Below are 27,500 nucleotides of genomic sequence, written 5' to 3'. Positions count from 1 at the left end.
AGCACCTTCACCAAGTGACTAGACTGAGTAACCCTACTCTGCTCCATCTCTCACACCATCAGACCTTAAACCACATTAGTATGTAGCTGTGGCTAAACGGTGGTGCTAACAGCTTTAGCACACCGGGCGTCTCTGCCAGGGCTAACAGCAGTCGGGGGGCCTGCCCTGTGTTAAGTCAACGAGCCACTTATGTGGTCGGGCAGGTAGGACCCTCCGACCAGACCCATGTGGGTGAGGTCACTGAACTGAGCCATCTGCGGCTTGGAGACACACCATGCAGCTTCTCTTAGCGGTCTCAGGGTTATGCCTTAAAACGCTTTACAGCTTCCTCAGGGCCTCTCCCTGTTACACACACACACACACACGCACACGCACACGCACGCACACACACACACACACACACACACACACACACACACACACACACACACACACACACACACACACACACACACTACATGCATACGCACAAGACAAACACTTGCGCATGACTGATTGTCCATTAGTGTAATTGCTAGTCAACCTCTACTGCTGATCAACCATAAGCTCGCCACTGGTAGTGGCTACATGCGTGCGTTGCATACAGTCGCACGCTAATTCTCACACGGTGCTATATTTTCTATCATCTGCATATGACTCATAATGGTTGTTTTAAGGGCATACTAATGACACCTTTTTTCTCCCGACCAAGAATAGCTATACTCTCTTAACTGTGTTTCGCTCGGAAGCGCTCAGAGCAAACTTATAACCTTTTCTAATAACAAGTGTAGCTACACTACATCTCGACTTGACCAGTAGGATGTGTGCTGCTGTGTGTGTGTGTGTGTGTGTGTGTGTGTGTGTGTGTGTGTGTGTGTGTGTGTGTGTGTGTGTGTGTGTGTGTGTGTGTGTGTGTGTGTGTGTGTGTGTGTGTGTGTGTGTGTGTGTGTGTGTGTGTGTGTGTGGGCCTATGCCTTTGGCTGTGTACTCGGGGAATAGAAGCGTGTACTCACTGCGTGGTTCCCGTGGCCCATCAACGGTGACTTTAATGGCACGGTGGTATGTGGCCACTTGAGGAGGTCCGGTGAACACTGTGATGGTTAGTGTGAAACTCTTCCCTGCAGAGGACACAAGAAATCAGGGTCAGAAATGAGAGAGTGCTTTGCTTTGCCCCCATATCATTAGAAATGTGTTTGTTATTTCAAATCATAGGCTTTTAGAATTTATTGTCAAAGTGCAGCTTTTTTTAAACATGCTTTGTTTGTAACAATACTCTGCTTGTGCAACTTAAATTATCACGGGTTTTGGTTTGGTCCCTTTTAAGCATGTGAATTAAAAGCGAGGGACCACCCCTTTGATGGTCTGACTGCGGGTATGATTTAAATTATTGAGGGAATGTATTCCAGATTGTCCGAAGGGGCTTACAGCGGCGGTTTATTGTTCAACAAGTCTGGATCTTGCACGAGTTTCCTGGAGCTCCCATCTGCTTGAAAGACCAGTTCTAGAAGTGATCCTAGAGATCTTTGCCACGGTCCGTTTTTTCGTCCCCAGCTATGAAGCGGCGCTTTCATAAAAAAAAAAGGCATCTCTTGTTTAAAAAAAGAAAAAAAGAGAAAAAAGTGAGAGAGACTGTGAGGGAACAGAATCCCGGGGTGGGGTAATTGACTACAGAAATGAAAGGTACTTTTTAATTCGGAGACGAGAGTGTTTTCCATTCATCAGTCTGCAACTATTTAACCCATTAAGACCGGGAAAGCATTTCTTTGGCTATTCGAAAATAGCAGATATATAAGCTCATATACGAGCTTGTAGATCTGCTATTTTTGAAACATTGGGAAAATGTGTGCAAATCTTTGAATATATATATATTTTTTTTAAGGCGAACATTTGTAACTCAAATCTTTGCTTCTTGGGGGTCCCTCCCTGGAACAAAATATTTTGAGATGGCCAAACACATATCATTTTGGGGGTCCTTGACATGAAAAGGTTTGAGAACCACTGATATATAGCAACATTTTTTTCTAAAAAACTTTTAGGATTTAGAAGACATTTGTAAAATTGGCTATTCAAAAATAGCAGATATTCAAGCTCATGAGCTTGTAGATCTGCTATTTTTGAAAAATCGTGAAAATGTGTGCAAATCTTTGAATATGTATAGACATTTGTAGAATCGGCCTCAGGTCTTAATGGGTTAAAGTGTAACATTTAAGGAAATATGCTGCGCGCGTCGGCAAGGAGCCAGCAGGGCGCTGGAAGCAGAGAGGAGGAGGAGGAGGAATGTCACAAATGCCACTGCTGGTTTTAAAAGGTGGGCTAAAATAACAGGCACGCTTTGAAAAGTGTCAATGGCTGACATGTAGACCGAACATTTCTGTTTATTTGCCCAGATATTTTGTACAAAACATTTCCCGCAAATAAACCACGTTGTTTAGCTGCGCCGAACAGACCTGCACGAGACAGTGCGCATTAAAGGAGTAGTTCACCCAAAAACATGACTTATTTTCTATCAATTACACACCCCATGAAGCCTTAAATTCATGGATTTTTAAAAAGTTTTTGACTCATTCCTGAGCCAATAATTTGACGACCGGGTCATCGTCGGTCTGTAGGAGACTATTCAGTCTCCTACCGGAGACATCAAATTATTGGCTCAGGAATGCGACAACAACTAAAACATCTCCATGAATTCAAGACTTCAAATCAGTATTTTTTGGGGGGGTGAACTACTCCTTTAACCACAGCATATTGGTCTAAAAGGTGCAGCTCTAATTGATATTTCACCTTCTTCTTTTTTTTTTATGGATACAATTATACGTGTATCTATGTTATAATTATAGGTCCAATTAAACACTGCGTAATGTAGGCCTAGCCTACTCTAACTGGCGGAGGCGGACTTGCTTTGCAAATTGGCCCGGGGAGATGAATTGCAACGTGTGTTTTTTTTTTTCATCCATATTGCTCACAGCCCCGGATAATTATTTGTATTCACATGGATTAGGAAAATTATAGTGGGTTTTGCGCGTGTGTTGAGTGTGACGCAGTGCTGCATGGCAGGCCCATGCAGGTGGTTCAGGTGGTTCAGGTATAGGCCTAATAGGCTACAATGGTTGTGGTTCTCAACCTTTTCAGGCCGTGACCCCCCAAAATAATCATATTTGAACTGGGGACCCCCCACCCTGACAACTTGACAAGCACTTGGATTGTAGGAGTTGAGGCATTACATTTAGTTTGACTCGGTTCCACAGAAATATTGTGAAAATAGCCGATCTACAAGCTCACAACACCTTGTGAGTTTGTAGATCGGCAATTTTCACATTTTTTCCCGAGCTTGTAGATCGGCTATTTTTTTTGCCTCTTTCTTAAATTATTTGACAATTAGGTCAATGTTGACCAGTTTTTATAGTATAGTTTGTTGATTATTTTTGATGCAGTAATCGTCTTTTTTCATTTTTTTGGTTTGTTTTGGTATTACAATTTTAAATTGTTACTTCACTGTCATCTGGGGACCCCCCCCCCCCCCAAAAAAAAAAAATCATGTGGGGACCCCCCTGGCCCTGGGGGTCCCGACCCACAGGTTGAGAACCACTGGCCGCTACATCATCATCCTCTCACCTCGGCCGCTGCGGCCCACGAAGCGCAGGTCATTGAAGCGGGCCACCTGGTTCTTCATCACGGCCGAGGCGTTCCTCAGCTCCGCCGAGTAGTTCTCGTCGTTCCCGGCCATCACTGTCACCAGCGTCCCGTCGGGGACGTCACCCAGCGCCACGACCTGCGACAAGCGACGAGGCGGTTATAAGAAACCTCACTAAACCAAACCAAATAGGCTACACACCGCATCCGGTGGTAGGAAAAAATAATGTCTTAGCTAATTTACGGCAGTGTCACTTGTTCTTCTTGCCGAGAACAACCGATCGCCAAGCTGACAACGGCGTTGATGAATTGAATATATAGGACCTCAATGGAAACAAGTCCACCAGGACTTTTTTTTGTGTGTAAATCCTTTTAGACCAAGTGTCTGCCTGTACTCGTGCTGTTTGCATTTCTATCTAATACAGTATTCAGTCAATCAATCAATAATTGAGCTTTAACACAACACAGAATCCAATAATAAGCAGGAATGTTCTCTATCTTGATTATTTTACAACACAGTAAGGCCTAAACAACCAAACAATAAACAATGTAATGGCCTGTTCCACTACTGTGTTGCTGTGCTATTTCTATAAAAGAAGGACAGTTGTAACACATCATTTAAATGTGTGCAATTTAACCTCATATTAGGTTTTAATATTTTATGTCTGCCCGAAAACGGTGTCTTTTTTTGTTAGACCATTGTCATTTATTTTCCATGTGATAACGCCGGATATGATCCGTGATTTAGGCTATATGGTTTTCTGACACATAGATTTAGACTTTACCTATAATATAGGTAAAGTCTAAATAATATTAAATATCAACATTGTGACAGTTCTGTGTATATTATACACAGAACTGTCACAATGTTGATATTTAATATTATTTAATTTATGGAAATAATAGCTACTAGACCTGTGTAGGATAGTCTTGAATTATTAGTGCCATGCTTAATATCCATATTGCAGTCCAGAAAAGCATTTATAGGCCTACTTGTTTTAATGGTGTAATAAATTAGTAGCAAAAGGCAGAATTTACACAAAATCAAAAAATCAAAAAATAAAATAGTAGCATAACACTTTATACAATTTGCTTCCATGCACAAATTGACTCATCTTTTATTGCAGTCAGATACAGTATGATGAATATACTTTCCCATGCATGGCCTATACAGTCAACAAGACGCTCCCGGTGGCGTTCAAGGTAAGGTGCCTTTCTTTCTAATTCATATGCAGTAGCCTACATTTTCCATTATTAAAACATGTAAAAAATATTGATTACAGCCTACTACACCATAAAATCCTCCGTTTTAATTCATCTCCGAGAGTGTGTATAAATGTAACCTTTAAGAGTCAACATTTGTACACACTCTGAGATAAATGACCAGTAGACCTATTATATATGAATCAGACAGAAAGGCACCTTACCTTGAACGCCACCGGGAGCGTCTTGTTGCACCTCCAGTGCGACGGCAGGACGGAGCAGAGGAAGTTGGGGCTGTCGGTGCGGACCAGCTCGCCGGCGTGGTCCGCCAGCACGTCCACCACGTTCCTGGCGTCCGGTCGCGACGATGACCTGAGCGGGCCCCCCGGGCCGGTGGCCTGCATGGTCCCGTTGCCGATGATGTCTCCTCCGATCTTACTGCAGGGGAACGACGTGGAAGGCGGCGTGAACCGTCTGGTGGTGGTCGGGTCTACGGGAATATGCATCACAACAGCTTGGGGTCAATGTCGCTGCGTCGCCGGGGTTCTGTTCTATATAGCAGAAGCCAGGAGTAGGGGCTCTTTTTGGGGGTTTATTTAGGAGGAGAGAATTAAAAAAAAGTATCTTTCCTCCTTTGGAGGAGAGAATAAAAAAAGTGTCTTTCCTCGCTTGCCAAAGATGCGGACGGTTTGAGTTAAAAGTCCAGTGGATGAGTGCAGGGGGATGAGAAACGCGCGCGTCCCCCAGTAAAAGAGTGATTAGTTGGTGTCTCTTTTCTATAGCTATCTATCTATCACGAACGATAACCCCTGATCACTGAGTTCTCTAGGCCTATCAACTGCACAGGATGTGTCGGCATGAGAAACATTGAGTTGCTTTCCGTTTCTCGCCACCAACTCTACAGCAGAACCTGGAAACCGCAGCTTCTCAAAAGTCCCTCACCGTGCATGCGCTTTTTATCTCTGCCGTGCACTTGGTTGAAATGTCCCTCATACACACACGTTACACACTAGAACAACAACAGTATGTATATACACGGGCTATACATGCAGTGTGCGTCGACACGTGGACTGTCTGTGGGGAGTCTTTCACTCCAACATCAAGTTTGGTAAATAATATTATGTATCAAGCCAGTCAGTGGCCACAGCAACTGGTGACACAGCGATCAAGGTATATAATCCAGTTCTGGGACAACGGACAACCCACGCTCCGCGTCTACACAGACAGACGCGCGGTGCTCTCCGGGTCGCGCCACGAACTCCGCCGTGCGCACTGTGGAAACGTCAAATAAAAAAAAAAGTCAGCGACTCGGTTTAATCTCAACCCCGCCGGAGGATCGAAGCCGCCTGGATATCAATCTAAAACACAACTTGAAAGTTGCAGAAGTTCATAAATCTTCTTCTTTTCGTGTATCAAAAAAGTTTATGTCTTGCAACTTGATCCTCGTCGAAACTTCAGAAGCAAATGGAGAAATCCAGACGCTATAGCGCTTGTACACACGCGTAATGACGACTATACAGTACTTCTCTAAAGGTTTATGTTCCTTTTAAAAAGTTTGATCCCTTGCACACGTTATAGAGGCGCAGGAGAAGCGAGCGGACGAGCTGAACGGTGGTGCGGGAATGAAGAGTGCAGTGATATTATTTACCCAAGTCATTTTAGTGTTTAGTGGTCGGGAGTGTGGCGATGATCTGGACCAATGAAGCGGCTGGGCTGGGCTTTCATTAGACCAATCACACTCTGCCTTGGAGAAGCCAAGTGAAAGCGCTCCTTTCTTCACCGTTTCATTCTACTGTCACACGACGTGAATTATTATTGATACAGCATGCATGATATAGGCCAGTGGTTGTCAAACTTTTTCCGCGTCAAGGACCCGCAAATTCACACATAGTATTAGCCCACGGACCCCCATTTGAAAAGATATGCCAGGGACTCAACCATTTTAATTTCTTGGGGGTCCCAATCTACACCATCAGTGTTAATGTAACTCAACGGGACCATTTGGTTCCATTTGTATATGCTCTCAGTTACAGACACATACGGGTCAATTTGGTTCCTAACTATTAATTTGGCTGGGGACCCCCTGGAACCCCCTCAAGGACCCCCCCTGGGGGTCCCCGGACTCCACTTTGAGAACCACTGATACAGGCTATCTATATCTCTGCTTTTCTCTGCATCTCTCCAAAAAGCCACGAGTTTTATTTAGGAAAGATGACAAAAGATGTAAACACGTATAGCCTACGTCACTATTTGTTGGAATAAGCAGCAGTGCTGATTAGAAGGTTCGTGCTTGTGAAAAATTAAATGTAAAAAACATCATGCCGTGATAAGACCATGTCTTGCAGCTAAATTTAATCACGTGTATTCTATTAATCAAAGGGCACCAAGACTGGAGACCACATGTATTCACATTAAGCCAAGCCTATATGCATAAGGAAACAAACACTATCTTAAATAAAATAAAATAATTTAGGCTACAATAAAAACAGTATACTTTATTTCTTTTTTTCTGATCTAAAAATAAATGTCTCTTGCTTTGAACTCTTTGATGACTTTAACAATATTGGGAGCAATTGTTATTTCTTTAGATCCATTTTGGGGTTACATGTCAATTAATTTGAGCCTATATAACCTCCGGTCGTGTCTCTTTTCACATTGGTTTGCACAGTAGCAGCCTATTTAACCTTTTAGATTTATGTTAGGCTATAGCCTAGATTTAGGATTTTCAAGTTGCACTTATAATGTTTATTGCTCCTCTGGGATGTGTATTAAGCTAATATTAGTTGTTGCCTCGTATAATACATAAGCCTATTTTGTTTTTCTGGCCAGGGTATTTGCATATAGCCAGTCTAAGATTGATCAATATCTCTTTTATTTAATTACAGTGGAAAATCAAAGTAAGCAAATTAATCATTTGAGTTCATAAATCGACGACACAACAAAATAAGGTTGTGCCAAATAACCCCAGGCTGTGTTAATTATAAACCCAGGATAGTGAGGTTACTGTACATGAGACTCACAAAACACATCAGGCACACCCTGCAATGCCAGGGTGCAATACTTCTTTCAGACACTAGTTGGCGCATTTGTCTTTTCAATATAGCTCTCATCACTGGTAGAATGAGGCAGACGTTTGCCTGCAGACAAAATGAAACATTTATTTCTGCTGTAATGTAATTTTGAATAGGAAATATTATTGCCCAGCCAAATAAACTTAAACGAATTAAGCCTTTCAGAGTCATATTGGCGTTGTTGCATTTGAGAGCTGGGCCCCGTGGCCGATTTTACATAAACCTTGGCGATTATAGCGAGGATCTAAAAAATATGTTTAATTCTTGCCGTGAAATCAATCTGAAATCTACTGAGATTTTTTTTTTCGTTTGATCGCTGACGGTTGAAACACCTGTGAGGTATGAAACTGAATTTCATTCGCTGAATTATCATTTTATTAAGGCACTATAGGCCATATTCACATATTGCCTACCTTGGGTCTTTCTTCTCCCCCCTTTTTTCCACTAGTAATACATTTTAAAGGGTTTATCACTTAACAATATAACATATTTACAATACATGAGGGTCTTGGTTTATAGGGTAATCGGTTTGATTTAATTGGATGTTAGTGACTTAAATGCATGATGGTAATAATGATATAATGATATAAAACAAAAATCTAAACAGTTTGTCAGAATATGAAATACGACCTAATGGGCGCGAATGTCAATCTACATCTAATAGGCATATATAAACAAAAGAGAAGCATTAAATAATACTCTTTATGGGCTACCATTTAAAAACATGTTCTGCTCATCTTTATCTATATAACATATCTTTATTATCTATTTATAACATAATTCATAGACCTAATCTATGTCAAATTAGATTTGTTTATGTGTGTGCATGTGTAGGCCCAAATAATATTTAGCATGCAAGCATGCACGCACACACACATGATGTAGCCTACTTCTATAGGATATTTGATATAGATGCACGTGTGTGTGTGTGTGTGTGTGTGTGTGTGTGTGTGTGTGTGTGTGTGTGTGTGTGTGTGTGTGTGTGTGTCTGCGCGCGCGCGCACGTGTCGTGCGTGCGTGCATTTTAAGTTGTTTACTTGCGAGGTCTGCGCACAAAGTGCAATTAAGGGTGTGTGAGGCGTTATCGGAGTGTGGCTTTAGATTTTCCCTTAATTTTCTTTATTATCACTGATGTGAGTCACAGCGTCAGAGGAGTCACTGCAGCCAAAAACACAGTGTGGACAGACAGAGATGGAGGAAGATTCCTATCTAGTATCTACACCCACTGCGACAGGGAGACGTTTAGAGAAGTGAAAATGGAGAAATCATAATTAGGTAATGGGGGAGGGAGGAGGGGGGGTGTGTAGGTTACTATAGTCTATAGATAATTCTGCAATGTCTGAAAGGTTGAGCGTTATTTCACAATGATCGAAGCTGTCTGTCAATTCTGTTTGTGGGATATCGAGACCGCGCCGCAATTTGCAAATATCCTTCCTCACCAATATGACCTCAATGCATGGTGGCGAATGGAGAAACAAAAGTAGCGCTGTGGCCTTAATTTATAAGACGTCTAGATGTCTATCGAATACAAGCCTATATCATAGTCATAGAATTTCTGATGAGACAGTCTCAGACTCGCAGATAAAGACTAAAAATGCTATGCCTATTTGTGCTAAAAAAATATATATATATATATATATATATATAGGCTATAGCAGAAGAACGTTTAAATGCATGGCTATTAGTTTCACAAAGAAGTGGAGGCACAGTCTTTAAAAAACGTAATTTATGCGACGCGTTAGCTTGAAGAATGAACGACAGAGCATTAAAAACAGGCCTCGTGTTTGAAAGACCTGTTCAAAAAAAGCTCACCAATCAATGAATGGTCGCTATTTTGAGTCAAAGGGCTCGACGGAGACAATGACAGTGTGCCCGGTAATATTTCAGTTGTTCTGGTTCATTATTAATATGTGACCACAACACGAACCAAACTGGCCATGGCCAGCACAGCGGTAATGTGCGCTCCGGGCGCCTGTCACATATTAAGACCTCTAGATTTCAACATGCAGTTTCTACGGTTTCAGCCGCACAGACAGCGAGGATGGAGCCCGCCGTGGCCCTGAACGATTTTTAATGATCCGGGGTGGGTTCAGCCCTGAAACCAAGACCCAACTCCATGAGGATGTGAAACCTCAGATCCACCTCAAGGCAGGAGGCCTGTGCCATTTTTACAAACATAAATTGTCCCCCCCCCCTCCGAACCCCCCTTCTTCTTTAAAGGATAAGCAGAAATTCTTCTGATTTCTAAGGTGTAATTCTTGGGCTTGTTTTTTTTTAATGACATCTCAATGAAAACCAACCCAGTTAAGTATTCCTGTCAAACTAGAGTCTCAAAGAGGCAATTGAGAGTGAAGTAGGCTACCTTCCATTAGGTTTTTTATTTATTTATTATCATAGCTTGATAATAAATCAAAGTGTAATAGTATTATTGTTTGACCACTTAAGCCCTATATTTTATCATTCATCATATCATGTGTCGTGGTGATGAAATAGGCGATCTACAAGCTCACAACGCATCGAAAGCGACAAGCTTGTAGATCGGCTATTTTCACATGTTTTTGACCATTTACGCCTATGATGATAAGCCCAAAAGGATACCAGGTTGAAAGTGGTTAATAGTATTAGCGTTATCCCCATTAGATCAGAAACCAGTGCAAGCCTTTGGGCTCTGTAAGACTATACCTGGTTCTAAATGCCACCCAGCCTGTCTCCCAGAGCCACTTAAAAGTCGCTTTGAAGAGGAGGGGGGCAGTCTCACGTATACTGTACATGGAGATACTTTATAGTTGTCATTATGATCTGAATCTGATCCTCTATTAGCCTGTGTAAACTCCCCGGCTATTTTTGGGACACGCATACAGTATATTTGCCATCGGGATGGGCAGCTATTCATTTGGAAAGTGGGGCTATAGACGCAATTAGAAATAAGTTTTGAGGTTTAATGATGATATAAGACAAAGATTTCTATCTTTAGAGGACCGTGCGGTGGGCCGTTCATTTCTGTACATTCACAAATTACAGGGCAAGCTTGGCCCTAAAAACCCACCGAACGCATTCCTTCCGAAAAGTGTCTCCTCGAATTTCAGCCGGGGGATTCTGCTCAGTGGAAATATGAGTGTTCTGAATGGACGACTCCTATGAAATGGAGTTTTATTCCTCCTAGGATTAAATTAGCTCTACTTTGGGGCTCTGGGTATTTTATGTATGAATGATGAATTCTGCGGTAGCGTTGGAATGCTGGACTTGTTTACCCGTCCCCTCCTTTTTTTTGGAAAACGTAGCTCGCTATGAAATGGACTTTTTCTGCTTGATATGACAAGAGTGTCTGTGATGAGCCTTCCAAAGCATGATGTAAGTCACCAAAGCCATTTGTGCCAGTCCCTTCAAAGCCAAATCATATTCTAGCATCGGAGTGTTTATATACACGAGAATATGGAGAAACTTTGAGGGAACAATGAGTGGGTACAGATTGTTTGGGCTTTGGTTCACCGGTGCCCGGGTTTTCTCAAATGTTGATTACATAATGTGTCAGCACATCGCAATTGGTGGTCATTGTTGTCCATTTTGATGTTCAGACAAGTAAATACGGAACACATGGAACAGATTTTATAACTTAAATTCACATTTTGGAGTGAGGCTTTCCCCATCAGCTGTACGGCTTGATTCTAACTTTGTTGCGCACCGGTGTGGCACACCGAAGATATAGCAGATCTCCCAAAATATAGCAGATCTACAAACTCACAACACGTTGCAGTGTGACGCGTTGCGAGGTTGGAGTTCTGTTTATTTTCAGCTCACTGTTACTATAACTGCAGATAATATCTGAGGTATCTCAGCACTTGAGTGTGCAAACTTTGTTTTGGGCCCTGAAGTCCCTGCAAAACCCATTTCAAGATCCGTATTCAAAACTGAAGTTTTCCATTTTCAAATATTATAGGTCTATCCAGTAACTCTCCAGTGTCAGACTCCAATTCTGGATCTTTGAAGGCATGTAGAATATACATTACCCTTAAAATGATGAATGAGTTTATGACATTTCCAAAACCAGCGGCTAATTACTATGTAAGCATGACGGCCTGAGATACAGCAGTCACCAGAGGAGACAAAGAGCACATTCAACCCATGGATCTTTAACATGCTGCTTACATTTTTATAAAAAGGTGCAGAATGTGGCCCCGGGGTCTTATTATGGACCCCAGAATCAGTTGAGGCGCATATTGGTGACTAGACTGGTCTAATTATTATTATCTGCGTCTTAATTCTTGTCTTGTAAAAGTAGACATGTTACTGAATAAGCAAACACTCCACAGATCACATAATTTCTATAGTCCTTGTTTGGTGTTGAATTTAGCCTGAGATCAGAGTAGATGTGGACAGTGACTTGTGGGACACAGATAGAGAAAATAAGTTGACCGTATTTTCAGGTAATCAGAGTTCAAATAATGCTGAGGAATTTACTGTGTGGTACCACCTTGAGGTGAGGGGGCTGCTGTGTGTGTGTGTGTGTGTGTGTGTGTGTGTGTGTGTGTGTGTGTGTGTGTGTGTGTGTGTGTGTGTGTGTGTGTGTGTGTGTGTGTGTGTGTGTGTGTGTGTGTGTGTGTGTGTGTGTGTGTGTGTGTGTGTGTGTAATGTATGCTTCTTTTCAACAGTTTAAGAAATTAAGAGTTATAACTACTGTAAGTAACACAACCTTTGTTTTGTACACAGTCAAATACAGATTTATTTAACTCTGAAAGTGTAAAACCAGTAAAGGGTTGAAATTACTCGACGGATTTTGCTATGCACAATACTCCATCTCCCCCTGGTTGTGTGCGTAAGTTGTCTGCGGGTGTGTCTGTTGTGCGTGTGTCGCTGTGTGATTGGCTAATTGTAGGCGTGGTGCCCATTCCTGCTTGGTGCCCAGATGATATCTCCCGGGATATATTCACGGTACCTGTGCTCTCACAACCCCGATCCCTTCTTGACTCCCAACCCTGGAAACTTTGCTTTACAGCAGTGGTTCCCAACCTTTTTTCCTTGGAGCTCCCCCACTTCTTACATCTGACAAAACTGAGACCCCGCACACATGCATGCACACAACGTCTCGATGAATAGCAAAAAATAGACAATCGTATTGTGTGAGCTTGTAGAACTGCTATTTGGGCTATTTTTGAAAGATTTTGAAAAACTTTAATACGACGAAGTTCAGATTTTGTGTTTAAAAATGTTGTGTTTCCCAAACGGGGCCCTGGACCCTAGGTTCTTTACAGTTTCAGAAATTAGATCTTGTAATTGTTGTAAATGTTGATAGCACTTTGGTTCGTGGGTATTATTGCACATTTGGTGATGATCTGTTGAACATATTGAGCACTGTTGGGTGGGTAGGGGTGGATAAGGGGTGACTCTGTTTGGAGGACGGTTTCTCGGGAGCTAGGAGGGAAAGACGGTGCGACACACACCATATGTTGCTCTTAGGTTTTCCCCGAGGCCGGGCGTGACTGCAGAGTCACCGAAATAAGTTGTAAATGAGACACTCATCGGCTGTGATGGGTTTGCTGTGATCAGTATTTGAGAGGCTGAGAGGGTGAGTGAGTGAGTGTGTGTGTGTGTGTGTGTGCGTGCGTGCGTGCATGAGTGCGCGCGCGTGTGTGTGTGTGTGTCGGGATGGTGGTGGTGGTGGGGGGGTATAGTGTCAGTTCAGGGTGACACACCACACCCGTGACCATGGGGGACTCTGCGTGAACCCCGATGTCACGGCCGTCCCGCCCTCACATCATCTGTCGGGTACAACTCACCCGACGCTGACAGTCAGCAGCCCTGTGATGTGGTTCCCAGCCCTGTTTATTCTTTGGAAGCCACTAAAAGTAGCGTTGCATGGTAAACTCACCAAAAGGGCCACGGTGCTATTATAGGAGCAGCTTGGGTTGAGTTTTGATCTGGTGGGTTTGTGTAAATAAGGCGCTGCCTTGCTGAGGGGCACGCAGGTTGGACCGTATTGTTTAGTGTGACCTGATGGTTGCCTCTTTGTCTTGTTGTATTTTTTCCTTGTGTTCCTTGCGTTTTCTTATTCTTTTGTGTGTTTCCTACCAAGGGAAGTTCAAGAGTGATATTTATATATACAGTAGCATTGAGTGCTGTGTACACTAAGTTCAGGGCACGGCATCAATTAATTTCAATGTGTTTCTCCTTATGCGATGATGGACAAAGGCCTATAAACATTTTCCATTCTCTTTGTCCATTTTAGTGAAGGACAGATTGTGTGTTTTATTTTTGCAGGGTCTCTATTTACCCCTGAAAGGGTTAGTATAACTTTTAGATCTAAATGAGTCCCATAAATACATCAACTCCCCCATTTTTTTCAGTTGTGGTTTTTAGTGTGAGCTATAATCATTTCTCATCTTTCTTTGTCTCCGTGTCTGTCTGTCTATTTTTTGTGTAAAGACACACGCACACACACACACACACACGCACACACGCACACACACACACACACACACACACACACACACACACACACACACACACACACACACACACACACACACACACACACACACACACACACACACACACACCAAACACAAATGCACAGTGTTTCTCCTTTTCTGGCGAGAGCTTCTGATGCAAGGACGGCAATCTGTAATCTGTAGTAATTGCATGTTGCAGAAAAACATTTTTCCGCTGTGGTAATCGCTGCAATATGTGCAGTCGCGTTGCCAAAGTGACAGCACCCCCGCCCCCACCCCCAACAGACACACACACTCGCACACACACTTGCACACACACACGCACGCGCACGCACGCGCACGCACACGCACACGCACACGCACACGCATACACAGTATCCTGACTCACTTACTCTGTCTTGCCTTCGCCAAATGTGTCCAACTAAAATGCTGTAGACCTGTCTTAACCACCCTATTCTAGGACAAAGGGGTTTGGTGTAGAGGTAAAAAATGAGCCGACCAAGTATAGAGCCCTGGGGGACCCCGGTCTACTAAGTACGTAGGGTTTAAGTGGTTAAGGATGGCTGATGTACATACAGTAGACAGCACAGCAAGTCACACACACACACACACACACACACACACACACACACACACACACACACACACACACACACACACACACACACACACACACACACACACACACACACACACACACACACACACACACCTGTGGCACCATGACGCTGCAGTCACCTTCTGCAACAGATTTATAGTTCCTCCCAGTGACAGTTTAACTGCCATGCAGCACAGTGCCAAAGGCCTGCCTGAGCTGAGATGCCACACACACACACACACGCACACGCACACACACGCACACGCACACACACACACACACACACACACACACACACACACACACACACACACACACACACACACACACACACACACACACACACACACACAATAACAAACCATACAGTAATCTTTCAATTCTCTTTGTGTGTTCAGTTTTACTGCTTCTTACAGCCTTTTTGTTATATCGTGGAATTGTACTGAGTATGTCTTCATTCAAATAATTCCCTGTTTATTTCTTGTAAAGATGTCACTGAGCCATTTGTCAGAGTCCCATGTGATTAGTGGACTGGTTTAGTGGACCAGCCACGCTACCAGCCAGAGGTATGGGACTGCCGTGCTGGTTTGTGGCTGAACAGTTGATGCGCGGGTATCAAACCAACGTCCGCAAGTCCACCGCCGTCGACTCTCCTCGGTCGGACTGTGGCGCAGGTTTATGAGGTCATTCCCCCGACACATCACCACCCCAAACCTCCAGTGCAACAGTGGCGTTGTGTCGACGAAGCCACGTCCTTATGTGTGTTCACCTCAACACCTCAGCAAACCAGTGGCTGCCTCGAGTCTCTCCTAACCCTAACCCCGTCTCTCTGGCACTGTGGCCTCATCTGTGGCACACATTTATGACATCATTACCCACGGCGTCACCGCCCCCAACACGGCTCCAAGATATGTCACCTCATTTAGGCCTCTTAACCCTTCAATCCTCACCGGGGGAACCACACACACCTACTGCAGTGCACGGACGAGTAATGCGCCGAGACATTTATAGATACACAGCACAGACAGACACCCGAGATTACAACCAGACTTGTGTGTGTGCAAACCTTTTCCTCTCTGGGCTGCTACTCTGACTGTTGAAGCCATCCAACCTCCCAGCAGTAGAACTTCCCCGTGTCTCTAATGGTGCCTCTCTGTCAGATCAAACAGCTCCCACTGACGAGGAGGGGAGACAGATTGCGGCGCTGGAAACCTTTCAGTCTGACAGCCCAAACACGTTTGACTGGCAAACGCTGCCTGCCTTGCTCCTCTCTCTCTCTCTCTCTCTCTCTCTCTCTCTCTCTCTCTCTCTCTCTCTCTCTCTCTCTCTTAGAGATCTCACACACAAATATAGTAGCGCCACCAGAGACCCAATGAGGGAAAGAAAGAGGGGGGGGCGAGCCTGCCGGCTCCGAAAATAAGTTGTGAGGCGTTCTCTCTCTCTCTCTCTCTCTCTCTCTCTCTCTCTCTCTCTCTCTCTCTCTCTCTCTCTCTCTCTCTCTCTCTCTCTCTCGCACAAAGGCGAAGCGCCATAACTCAGTGTTTTCTCAAAATGAAATCGCATGTGAACCGAATATTAGGAAGCGCGCATGGCTTCCAGCGACCGCCAAGCCATTACAGCGGAGCCTGTAAACCACATTTTCACCAGCAGACAATGCCCCTTTGTGCTGCTTGTGTGGCTGTCCCCTTCTGCTGGTGAGCTCCGAGAGACACCCGGCACATTTAAGCAGTGTGGAGAATGGATAGAAGATGCTAGGGAGGGAGAGAGAGAGAGAGAAAGAGAAAGAGAAAGAAAGAGCAAAGCAAAGAAGACGGCGGGCGAGAACATGCCCATTAAAATCTAGTGATCACTTAACTCAGAAGAGCCTGTAAGGGTCCATTTGGTTCCATTTGCACCCTCTTCTTAAGAGTTAAATTAGCACTGAGGATTTTGCTGTGTGAAGAGGCATGAATGGAGAGGAGTGTCAGTTTTTAGATCTCTGTTAATTAGTGGCAGTTGCGTTGGGGAGAAGCAGGCAGGAGAGTCTGCCCTCATTCAGCCCCATGGCGAGGGGGGCCTTTGATGTGGTTGCGCATGGAATGCTGTTGTTCATTCCTCGCTGCAACAAAAGGCACATGTTTTTATTTTCTGTGACTATAGGTCCCTGTTCCCTTAGAAAATATGAAGGAACATGGTGAGGTATGCGACGTATGAATGGCATGAATGTTAACCAGCAAATTGCGAGTCAGCGAGCTCTTCATAAGCTTGGCGGTGTGCCAGTTATACGTGGCTTTTCGGCGCGATGCGTGCAGTGTGGTGGTGGTGTTGTTGTTGTTGTTGTTGTGAACTCTGCTCTGAGACCAAGATGATCCTCTCCCTTTCCTATGGCTGAATTACATTAAAAAACACGAAGGCGTGCATGCATGAGTGCGTGCATGCATGTGCGCAAACACGCGTCACACATGCACGCACACACTCGCTCTCACACCCCCGCACACTTTGAGCTATTGTCTTCAGTGTTCTGCTGCTCTAAACGTCTTTCATCAGTATTTAAGCTCGGGCTTTTTTTTTCTTCCCTTTTTAAACCGGGGGTCATCCCAGGTTCTGTCACACTCATTCAAGTGTAAAGGCACTTCAAAGGGCTCCCAGATATTGAATTTGCATTTATTTCCCTCTTCAGAGAGGTTCAGTCTCCCAAGCGCCATCTGACTCACCACAGGATCCAACCAGATTCAAACGCTGACCCACCGCTTGCTTTCCCTAACTGTCCATGCTGCTTTCCTCTGCAGACACGAGACAGCTCTTGGAAACTACTTGGTCGGCCCTCAGGGCTTTTCATCGAGGGCGTGGCGACTATCAGCCCCGCGGCCCCAAGAGCTCAGGAGAGTGCTTAGACGAATAAATAGTTTAATCACCCCTCATAAATCCACTCTTTTGTGCCGTAAATGATTACTGTCAGTCATGCGACTGAATCCAATTGGGTTCAAATTATATCGCAAGAAGATGAATCGTCTCCAACACGTCACTGAGCGCGTGTCTCGGTGCCACGGCGCAGTGACTGGAGAAAGTCAAAGTCACTCGCGTTGCATGCAACGATCTTTCTCTTTGATGCCTGTGGGCTCCCTTCCCAGATCTACGTTCGAGCGAACCTAATCCAAGTCTAAAACATATTTTCAATGGAGTCCCTCCATTCAAATCATTGTCGGGTCCAGAAGTCAGTGGAAACCACCCCTGTGTCCGGAGTGACTGAATGTTTCCTCTCATCATCTCCTTTGCTAATCACTAGTGGCACTGCCTGTGTACAGTTAGCACCCGGACCACGTGGAGCTAGCGTAGTACGGCAGGGCTCCGCTCACCGTTGAGTCAACGCCTGAGGCGTAACATTGAGGCTTTGCAGTAACTGCACGCTAATCCCCTGATTGCTGTGTTTAGGCGCTGCACGTCGCTGCTCCACGTCAAAGGCGGGAGCGGCTAACGACGAGCTAACGACACAACGATGACAAGGAGCGTTTGTAAACCCAATCAGTGGGACGGAGTCTGGCTGCCCGGTGATTAGACTAATCAAACTCCACCGACTGAATGACTGGCTCGCTCTCTGTGTGTCGTGTCATTACACTGATTAAAGGAGAAAAGCTGCTCGTCAGGCCTAAGCCAGCCAGCTAGCTAACACAAGCGCCTTTTACGTCTTTGCTGCTGCAACGTAGCGCGCTGTCAACGGTTTTCGCTGCACACTGTCTCAGATTCAAAGTGGATGAGATGCCAAGTGGAACTTGTTGCTATATTGTGGTCCAGTGAAGTTGCACGGTTAGACATTTTCATTAGTGTCAAGATACGAGTGTAACCGCGGTATGAAACAGTTGGCTAAATATTTTTTTTAAGCGTGAGACATCAGCTCAGCGCTTCAGACAAAAATCTAGAGAGTAATCGCCATTGTTTGTCAATGAAGTCCTTGGGTGTTTCTTCAGCCCTGTGGGTTCTTGTGGACGGAGGCATCAGGAGACCATATGTCAGCTCTGACCAGCTATTACGCTGGTGAGGTCACACAGCATTTAGAGGGAGAAAACAACCCAGTCATCATGTTGACATACACTGCTCCTCTCTGACTCAGCACCAGGCAGATGGCTTCTGTGTGCATGCTGTACGCACACACGCGCGCACACGTGTGTGTGTGTGTGTGTGTGTGTGTGTGTGTGCGGGTGCGTGTGCATGTGCGTGTGTGTGTGTGTGTGTGCGCATTAGAGCCCGACCGCTGTCAGATATGTTTGTCAGATATGTTGATGTCCGATATTTTGTGAAAAAGTGCAACAGTTTCTATTCAGTTTGAAAAATGTAGATTTGATTAAAGTTAAAGATTTGACATATAGATCTATTAATTATGTAATAAAAATTTACATACAAGATACATACAAATTAAATAAATAAATAGATTTTTTATTTAACCACCAGCCGCCACATAAAAAAATAAGAAAAAAAATAGCCAATCTACAAACCACACCGATACTGTATATCGGTCGGTCAGCTTGGCCTAGTGTGTGTGTGTCGGTTGGTCAGCTTGGCCTTGTGACACGTGTGTGTGTCTGCTCATGTTTGTGACATTCTGTGACGTGTCTGTCCTGAGTGTTTGTGCTTGTAGTGGCTCTCTGGTGGCTCTGGTGGCGGCGAGGGGAGTGGATGTGTGCCAGACAGGGTGACCTTGCAGTAGACAGACAGAGAGAGGGAGTGTGACTGGGAAATGGACGGATAGGGCCGGGGCTGCACTTCTGCTGCTCAGCGCTGCCTGCGGGGAAGGGGGAATCCCTGCCTGGTCGTGGTGTTTTCTCTCGACAATTTACAGAAGTGAGCTGACTGACCCAAGAGAAAGTACAGACACGCTTAACCCATGCAATCCGGGAATCTGCGTCATTTTAGCTTTCTTTGGCTATTAAAAAATAGCAGATATACAAGCTCATAGCGCCGAACTGCTATGAGCTTGTAGATCTGAAAAGAATTTTGAAAAGAAAAATGTGCAAAAATGTTGTGCAAATCTTTGAATATATATAATATATACAGTTTGAACTCAAATCTCCAGGGTCTGCGGCCAAATACATATCATTTTGGGTTGTCCTTGACATGAAAAAGTTTGAGAACCACTGATGTGATAGATATATAGCAACATATGCTTTTTTCTTTTTAACTGTTTGGATTTAGAAGACATTTGTAAAATCCCCAGAAGCAAAGATTTGAGTGATTTTCACGATTTTTCCCAAAAGATTGCAGATCTACAAGCTCTTTGCGGGGCACTCCGTGCCGCACTGTGAGCTTGTATAGCTGCTATTTTTGAATAGCCAAAGTATAAAATAATACTGGTTGTTACACAGATGTGCTCCCGGTTTTAATGGGTTAAGGTTACCTCGGGGTGGACCGACTGTACAGGCAAATAAACTACAGCTTGTTTTTATTTCATTCTATGGAGAGAAATGTAAATACCATATAGGCTGAAAGAGATGTGAGCAAAATGCTGAAATGCGTCACATCTGGCCAGTGAAGTATTTTACATTTAAATTTGTAGTTAAAACCTGGATGGTTACTGAACTCTGTATCCAGTAAATACAGGAAAACACACTGTTAATTAAGTGGACCATTACTGTTACAATTAGTAGAAGTCGCGTTCGTTATGAGCTACACTCTATTGAAAAGGCCTAGAAATCCCATCTAATATACTATGACTTTATTTCAACTTTTTATTCTTTCTCTTTTCAAATCAATTCTCCCGTCTTAGAATTATATTTGTTAAATATTATATAAATAGTATAAGTTTTATTGCACCAAAGACAATGAATTAACTGTATGTAAACAAGTAAAGGAGGGGGGGGGTGCTGGGAAAAGTAGAGTAAAATTGAGAATCAGTAAGCGTCTCATGGCCCTGCAGCCGCTCGCATCCTGTTATTATCTGCATTTCTTTTCGTCCACCATAATTAAGATTTTACTTTATTGCTTTTGGGAAGCAGATGAGCAAGGGATGTTTAGAGCATGATTAAAGCTGCACATAATGAAGTGAAGAGGAGTCAGAGTGGAGGAATGACTTTGCTGGTGAAAAACAGCCCAGTGGCTGCGTGACACAACAGAACCGACCTTCAATCTTTCTGTCCAAGTCTTCACACATTAACCACTTAAGCCCCAGATACTTTGACATGTGACAAATTGAGAAAATTGCCGTTTACTGGCTCACAACACATCCCATCACATTATTTATTTAGTTTTTGTTAAATATTTGTCCATTTTTGCATATAATGTTGAAATGTTGAAAGTGATAAAAAAAAAAGTTCCTCTCTCTCTCTCTCTCTCCCCCTCTCTCCTTCGCTACCTCTCTTTCTCTCTTTCTTTCTCTCTCTCTCTCTCTTTCTCTGTCTCTCCCTCTCGCCCTCTCTCTCCCCCTTCCCCCCTCTCTCTCTCCCTCACCCCCCCCCCTTCCCCCTCCCCTCTCCCCCCCTCCTGTGATGGTTGAGACTTATATTTCATTTCATGTATAAAACACTTGGCGTGTCCCATAATATCTTCTGACCATGTGGCATCTCCACATATGTCTGAGTGATCTTTATGTGCTGCTGAGCAGACCGGTGTCTCTCCATTTAAAGAACAAGTGTTTTATGGGTGGGGGACGCGACGGACGTGTGAAGTCTGACAAAAACAACTGGAAAAGTGCAGATCCCCTCCAGGCTGGGTTGCCTACCCAGGGCCCGCACAATTTGGAAGGCAGTCATAGGTAATTGGAATGAAATCTGAAGAAAAAAATATATATATTCTTTTTTCTACTGTATGACCTACGGTTCAAGCGTTATAGGCCATAACTAGGCCTTCTATAGCGCCACCAGGAGGCCAATTTGAAATATTTGGGACAGAGGTTCTTCCTTGGCCTACTGGGAGTGTGTGTGCAAAGTTTTATGCCGACGGACGAACAGACCGACGGACGGACGGACAGAATCACAGAAGCAAAAACGGGGATGAAAAAGACGTAAAACACCCAACAGCAGCCTAGTTGTTTGTTCTTATATTATACGTAGACTTCTGTCTTCTTATTGGTGAAACAGACAGGATGTTGTCATAACCACACAGTAAGGGGTCATGATATCTCAGCATTAAAGGGGTAGTTCACCCAAAACATTTAGCCTTGAATTCATGGAGATTTTCTTTTGCTTTTGTCGAATTCCTGATCCAATATTCCAATATTTAATTAATTGAAGCAAATAGGAGCTATACAAATACTATATTTAAAACATTTGCTTCTAACCTGAACAGTAGGCCTCCCGGTGATCACACTGAGAGTTGTTTTTTATAATTACATCAAATTAGGCCATTTTAGTTTTTATATAGTTTTGCCTTGGCCTCTTATTTACTTCACTTAATTAAATATTGAAACATTTACTCAGGAATGCGACAAAAACAAAACAATCTCCATTGAATTCAAGGCTTCATGCGGTGAGTCATTTTGTGGGTGAACTACCCCTTTAACGGCTTTCCGAGTTATCATTCAGGTCATAGTTATAGGGACGACTCGCTCTAATTAGAACTTTGAGTCATTGAACACAAACGACTTTGTCTGAATGAAACACAACTCTATTCTGTGTCTCTTTTACCACCATCCTCTCTTTACGAGCAGAACATGCACCATTTAGCGACGCACTGCACCAGTCGCTAAATACATTTTGGTTAATAATATATGTGATTTAACAAACAATAACCCTTGATTCATACTGCACCACCCTCACCAGTGCAATAAGCTGCAATATAAGCGGTGGTCTGGTCTGGTTCGGGCCGAAATGACATCTGTGGTTTTAGGGCGTTGGCCATGGGACAAAATAATAAGTAACTTGAAACATCATGAAAATGAGTTCTTAATTCAATTGGCCACCAAGCAAATGGGATGAGGTCACTAGGAGCCCCATAGTAGCGGTGTAGATTAAATCAATAACAACATAGTCCTTTAATGAAACATCAACTCATAAGAGAAGCTAATTAAACATCAAGAGATGACTCATCGGAATATTGGAGGCAGACCTGGTGTGCGCACGACTTTTTAGGGACTAAAACAGAAATTATGTTGCGATCATTTCCATCTCATTATCCAATTACGCAAATATTTTCAAAGTCTGCATATTTTCCCCTCTACATGTATTTTGTTCCTGTTCCGATTACTTTTCCACGTCAGAGGGTCCCAGTTAAAATAGCTTGTCTAGACATGATGAATTCCGATGACATTTACTTGCATTGTATCCCAACAGAGTTGGACATTCGTGTGTCTCTCGCCACACCAATTATTTCGTGCTGCCGCTCCGTAATTGTTATGTAAGCCTGCAATACATATTTGCCCCTTTTTTCTCCGTTTGGACGGAGGGTGGTGCAGTAATGTATTTAGCATACATTCACCAAGTTCACTCCCCTTACAAACTGCCACGGACAATCAGAGTGCTGGGTTTAACATGCACACCAACTCTGGATGAACTGCTAAAGGAGCTGAATGCACAGCGTTCTTCCTGCCTGCCTGCCTGGCCCACTGGATCAGAACCAGTCTGCCTGGCCCACTGGATCTGTCTCAGATCATATTTCATCACTGTCGCTCAGAAACATTGCATCTCCATATTTCATCTTTTTACATATCGTTGCTGTCGGGGCAGAAACCCCCTATCTCCATATTTAAACTTTTTGCGCTTTTTCCTAAATTAACGTCCTACTTGATCACACTACAGCGTCGCACAAAAGCATCAAAAGTAGCAGATCCACAAGCTCGAAACGCGGCACAAAGCGACGTATTTTGAGCTTGTCAATCTGCTACTTTTGTTGTTTTTGAATTTGAATCCTGCAAAGTAACAGTTTCGGACATTCCACCCGACAGAGACGATATTTTGTCATAATGCCCTATTTAATATTTTGTCGTATAACACAGTGTCTCTCTAAAGTTGTGAAAATAGCCCATCTATCTACATGCTCACAACGTGCGATGCATCGTGACGCGTTGTGAGCTTGTAGATTGGCTAGTGGTTCTTTTTTTTTCTTTCTTCCACTTCCTGAAAAGTAACTGTTTTGGACTTACAAGGTTTCCATCCGATAGCGACCACGTACTCTTTACCAGACAACCCCCATGCAGTTTACGTTCTTACTTACATAATTACAGAAACATATATTATGATACGTTGCTCTCAGTGAAACGTTTGTTGATAGAAGTTGTTCACCATTTCAAAACACTTACTTATGGCTTTTTTTTTTGTTTTCTCCAGTCAAAGAGACCTGTACAGTGTAAACCCATATTATCAGATCGGAGACCAGCCGCAAGGAAGCTGGTCCCTGTGGTTGCCTGTCGACCGCCAGAAAATTATATTTACTACAACACTTAGCGCGACTTTAACCTTGACCATTGAAACATGGAGGATGGCGGTTGGAGCCAAACGGTTTGAGGGGCGGGGTGCAGGTTTTGGAATTGGTCGGCCACAATAATCGGCGCCCCCTCCATACTGTACCTGGGGGCCATCTTTATGGCAGCGCCTGAAAGTGTTCCCCCATCAAAGTTGCGTTGACAGACGACGGGGCCGAAAGGTAAATAAGTACCTCCAAACGTTTACGTCCCTAATCAGGTCCAGAACATCGCTCCCTTCCAATATGCCTCCAGAGTTTTATAAATAGATATTATACCCGGCTAAATTGGAGACAGAATTTCGCTGCTCGGTGGCTGTCATGCGTTTTTTATTATTTGCCTTCGCTTTCAAATATTGAAACTCTTAATATCTGGTTACAGAGTCGAGCTCACTCAGCCAATCTCCATGTTTTTGGCCTCAGAGACCTAACACTTTGAACGGGTTCCAGTCAACAATTATTAATTTAAGACAGGGAAGAAAAGAAACCTCACCGCATGACTCCTGTGTTTTGTCAGACTCTTTTTCTGTGTGTGTGTGTGTCTTTGCTACCGTACAGTGCTGTTTATATATTCTCAGTGGTTGTGTGCTTCAAATTCTTGTACACAGTAAAATTCTCAGTGTTAACGTAACTCCCATGTTTACAAATGGACCCAAGAATTTTTACAGTGTAGTTTCATGAAAGTGTCCATATTCCGGGGCATGTCATAATACGGTGTTGAGAGAAAAAAGGAGTGGGCCAAGGATGGACCCCTGGCTGGGGAGACACCGGCCCCGTGTGTGAGGTTACATGCATTGTGCGTTTTCATCGCTCCTGTGGGAGAATAATAATAACAATTCTTATTCAAGATGCCTTCCTCTCTCTGGGTGCATGTGTCTCGGCGAGGTTTTTCCTTCCCCAGAGTTGTCGAACAAACCAGACCACCTCCCAGCCTCGACCAGAATAACCTCGCTTACTACTGTGGTGTCGGCATGGGCGCATTTCTCACACACAAAACCATCACTTCCATTCATACAGCGCAACAAGCCAAACATATAAAACCATTCCCACCCTAATAAACCCAGGGCCCTTTTCTCCGCCACAAAGGGAGCTGGCTGCCGACAGCGTATCGCTCTAAAATGGACCCCTAGTATAAAACAGCCTGCTGGGAACCAGGCCTCCCTTCCAAGTTCAGAGAAATGTGGCAACGGAGGCTGGGCCAAGGATATGACCCGCTGCCCCGGGTCCAATCACAGCTGCTATATAAACTAGATGCAGCACAGAGCCCCACCTGATGCAAACACCCCTCGCCTGCCAAAACGTCAGGTTCGGAAAACCCAATAAAAGTTATACAGTTTTGCTTCACGGGGAGCATGGTCTGCCGGTTTAAAGCCCCGATTTGTACTTGATCGTACGACAGGGTCGCACGCTGAAAATAGCCGACCTACAAGCTCACAGCGCGCCGTGGAAGCAATGCGGCGTGAGCTTGTCGGTTGGTTATTGCCGGCACCGTAGTGCGACGAAGCATACATCGGGCACTAGTCTTTCACGGTAGCCTATACTGTTGGTGGCGTGTCTCAGAGGGCTCCTGTGAGACATCTGCAGTGGTGGAAAGTAACTAAGTACATTTACTCAAGTAGTGTACTTAAGTAACATTTTTAGGTATTTTTTACTTTACTGGAGTATTTCCAATTTCCAATACTTTTACTTCTACTCCACTACATCTCAGAGGCAAATATTGTACTTCTACTCCACTACAATTATTTGAAAACTTTAGTTACTAGTTACTTTCCAGATATAAATTATGATATTATGAAACATACATTAACCACTTTAGCCCTATTTTATACATAGGCTATTTGAAAATAGCCGATCTACAAGCTCACAACGCGTCGCATCGCGACGCGTTGTGAGCTTGTAGATCTGCTATTTTCAAACATTTTAGTACTTTTACTTTTGGTACTTTAAGTACATTTTGATGCCAATACTTTTGTACTTTTACCCAAGTACATTTTGAATTCTGCACTTTTACTTGTAACAGAGTATTCCTATATTGCAGTATTGATACTTTTACTTAAGTATAGAATTTGAGTACTTTTTCCGCCACTGTCTATCTGGCTAAATAACGGGGCCGTTGTGTGTGAGTGAGAGCGAGCAGGTGTAACCTCATTGTGGTTATTATCTGGGAAGAGTATAGGAGCACGGTGGAGCTGTATCAGATTAGCACCTTGTGGAGGGAAGATCTCCAACCATCTCTCACACCCCTCTCTCTCATTCTCTCTCTCTCTCTGTCTCTCTCTCTCTGTCTGTCTCTCTCTCTCTCTCTCTGTCTGTCTCGCTCTCTGTCTCTCATAAATTTACCCACTCACAGCCATGCTAACCATCAGGGCCTCTTAACCGTTTCTCATACAGCATATTTTCTTAGTGTGGTGCCGTGAAAGTGACAGCTTGTCTGCTCCGTTTGCGTGTCTGTGAGTGTGTGCGTGCGTGTGTTTGTGTGTGTGTCTCTCTCTCTCTCTCTCTCTCTCTCTCTCTCTCTCTCTCTCTCTCTCTCTCTCTCTCTCTCTCTCTCTCTCTCTCTCTCTCTTTGTGTGTTGCATGTTTATCATGTATATATACACAGGTGCCTGATTAGGTTTGAATGAGAGGGATCAGATACAATAGCTGGGTTTGGGCTGTGTAGTGTACACAAAAGCAGAAATATCTTTATAGTGGATTTGTTTCCCTGTTGCATCTGAACGGCATTTTTGTGGGGTTTTCTGCTGGGATTTTTGTGTGTGCTGAGTGACACAGCACCAAAGTAGAATACATTTTGATTGGGAAATGCCCTCCTTTTTATCCTGAGAATACATGAGAATTGTGAGAAATGTCACATCACACCGCATTAACTGACTGACTGACACATACGGCCGCAGAATGTTGCTAACATTATTAAATAGGGGGTGTAAGTGATCTTTTTTGGGGTTAAAATAAGTGTTAAAAAGCTCTATATTCAGATATAAGTCATTGCTATATAGTGTGTGTTCAGCAAGAGGGATCTCCATGTCTCTCCATCTCAAAATACATATTCAGTTTGGGATATCAATTTTATAGCAACTGGAACTGGAACACACAATTAAATTGAAGCTGATAAATTATCTTTGTGGAGTGCTCTCTCCTGGTGGGATCAAATTATTATCCTGACTTGAATATTTATTTTCTGTTTACTAAAGAATCCTGTTACTAACTAAA

General features: G+C 43.7%; 1 protein-coding gene across 1 annotated transcript in view; it reads right to left on the bottom strand.

The window, feature by feature from the left end:
- Positions 1–27,500, bottom strand: part of runx3 (RUNX family transcription factor 3) — a 68,827-nt gene that overhangs the window by 36,726 nt on the left and 4,601 nt on the right. The window contains 3 exon segments of the mRNA XM_080414635.1: positions 993–1,097; positions 3,592–3,748; positions 5,037–5,302. Of these exon segments, the coding sequence (XP_080270761.1) occupies positions 993–1,097; positions 3,592–3,748; positions 5,037–5,302 (528 nt within the window).

This window comes from Gymnoscopelus braueri, assembly GCF_963280865.1.
Source record: "Gymnoscopelus braueri genome assembly, chromosome: 19".
Classification (NCBI taxonomy): Eukaryota; Metazoa; Chordata; class Actinopteri; order Myctophiformes; family Myctophidae; genus Gymnoscopelus; species Gymnoscopelus braueri.
Note: the sequence above shows the minus strand (reverse complement) of the source record. Positions and strands in the feature narration are given on the sequence as shown.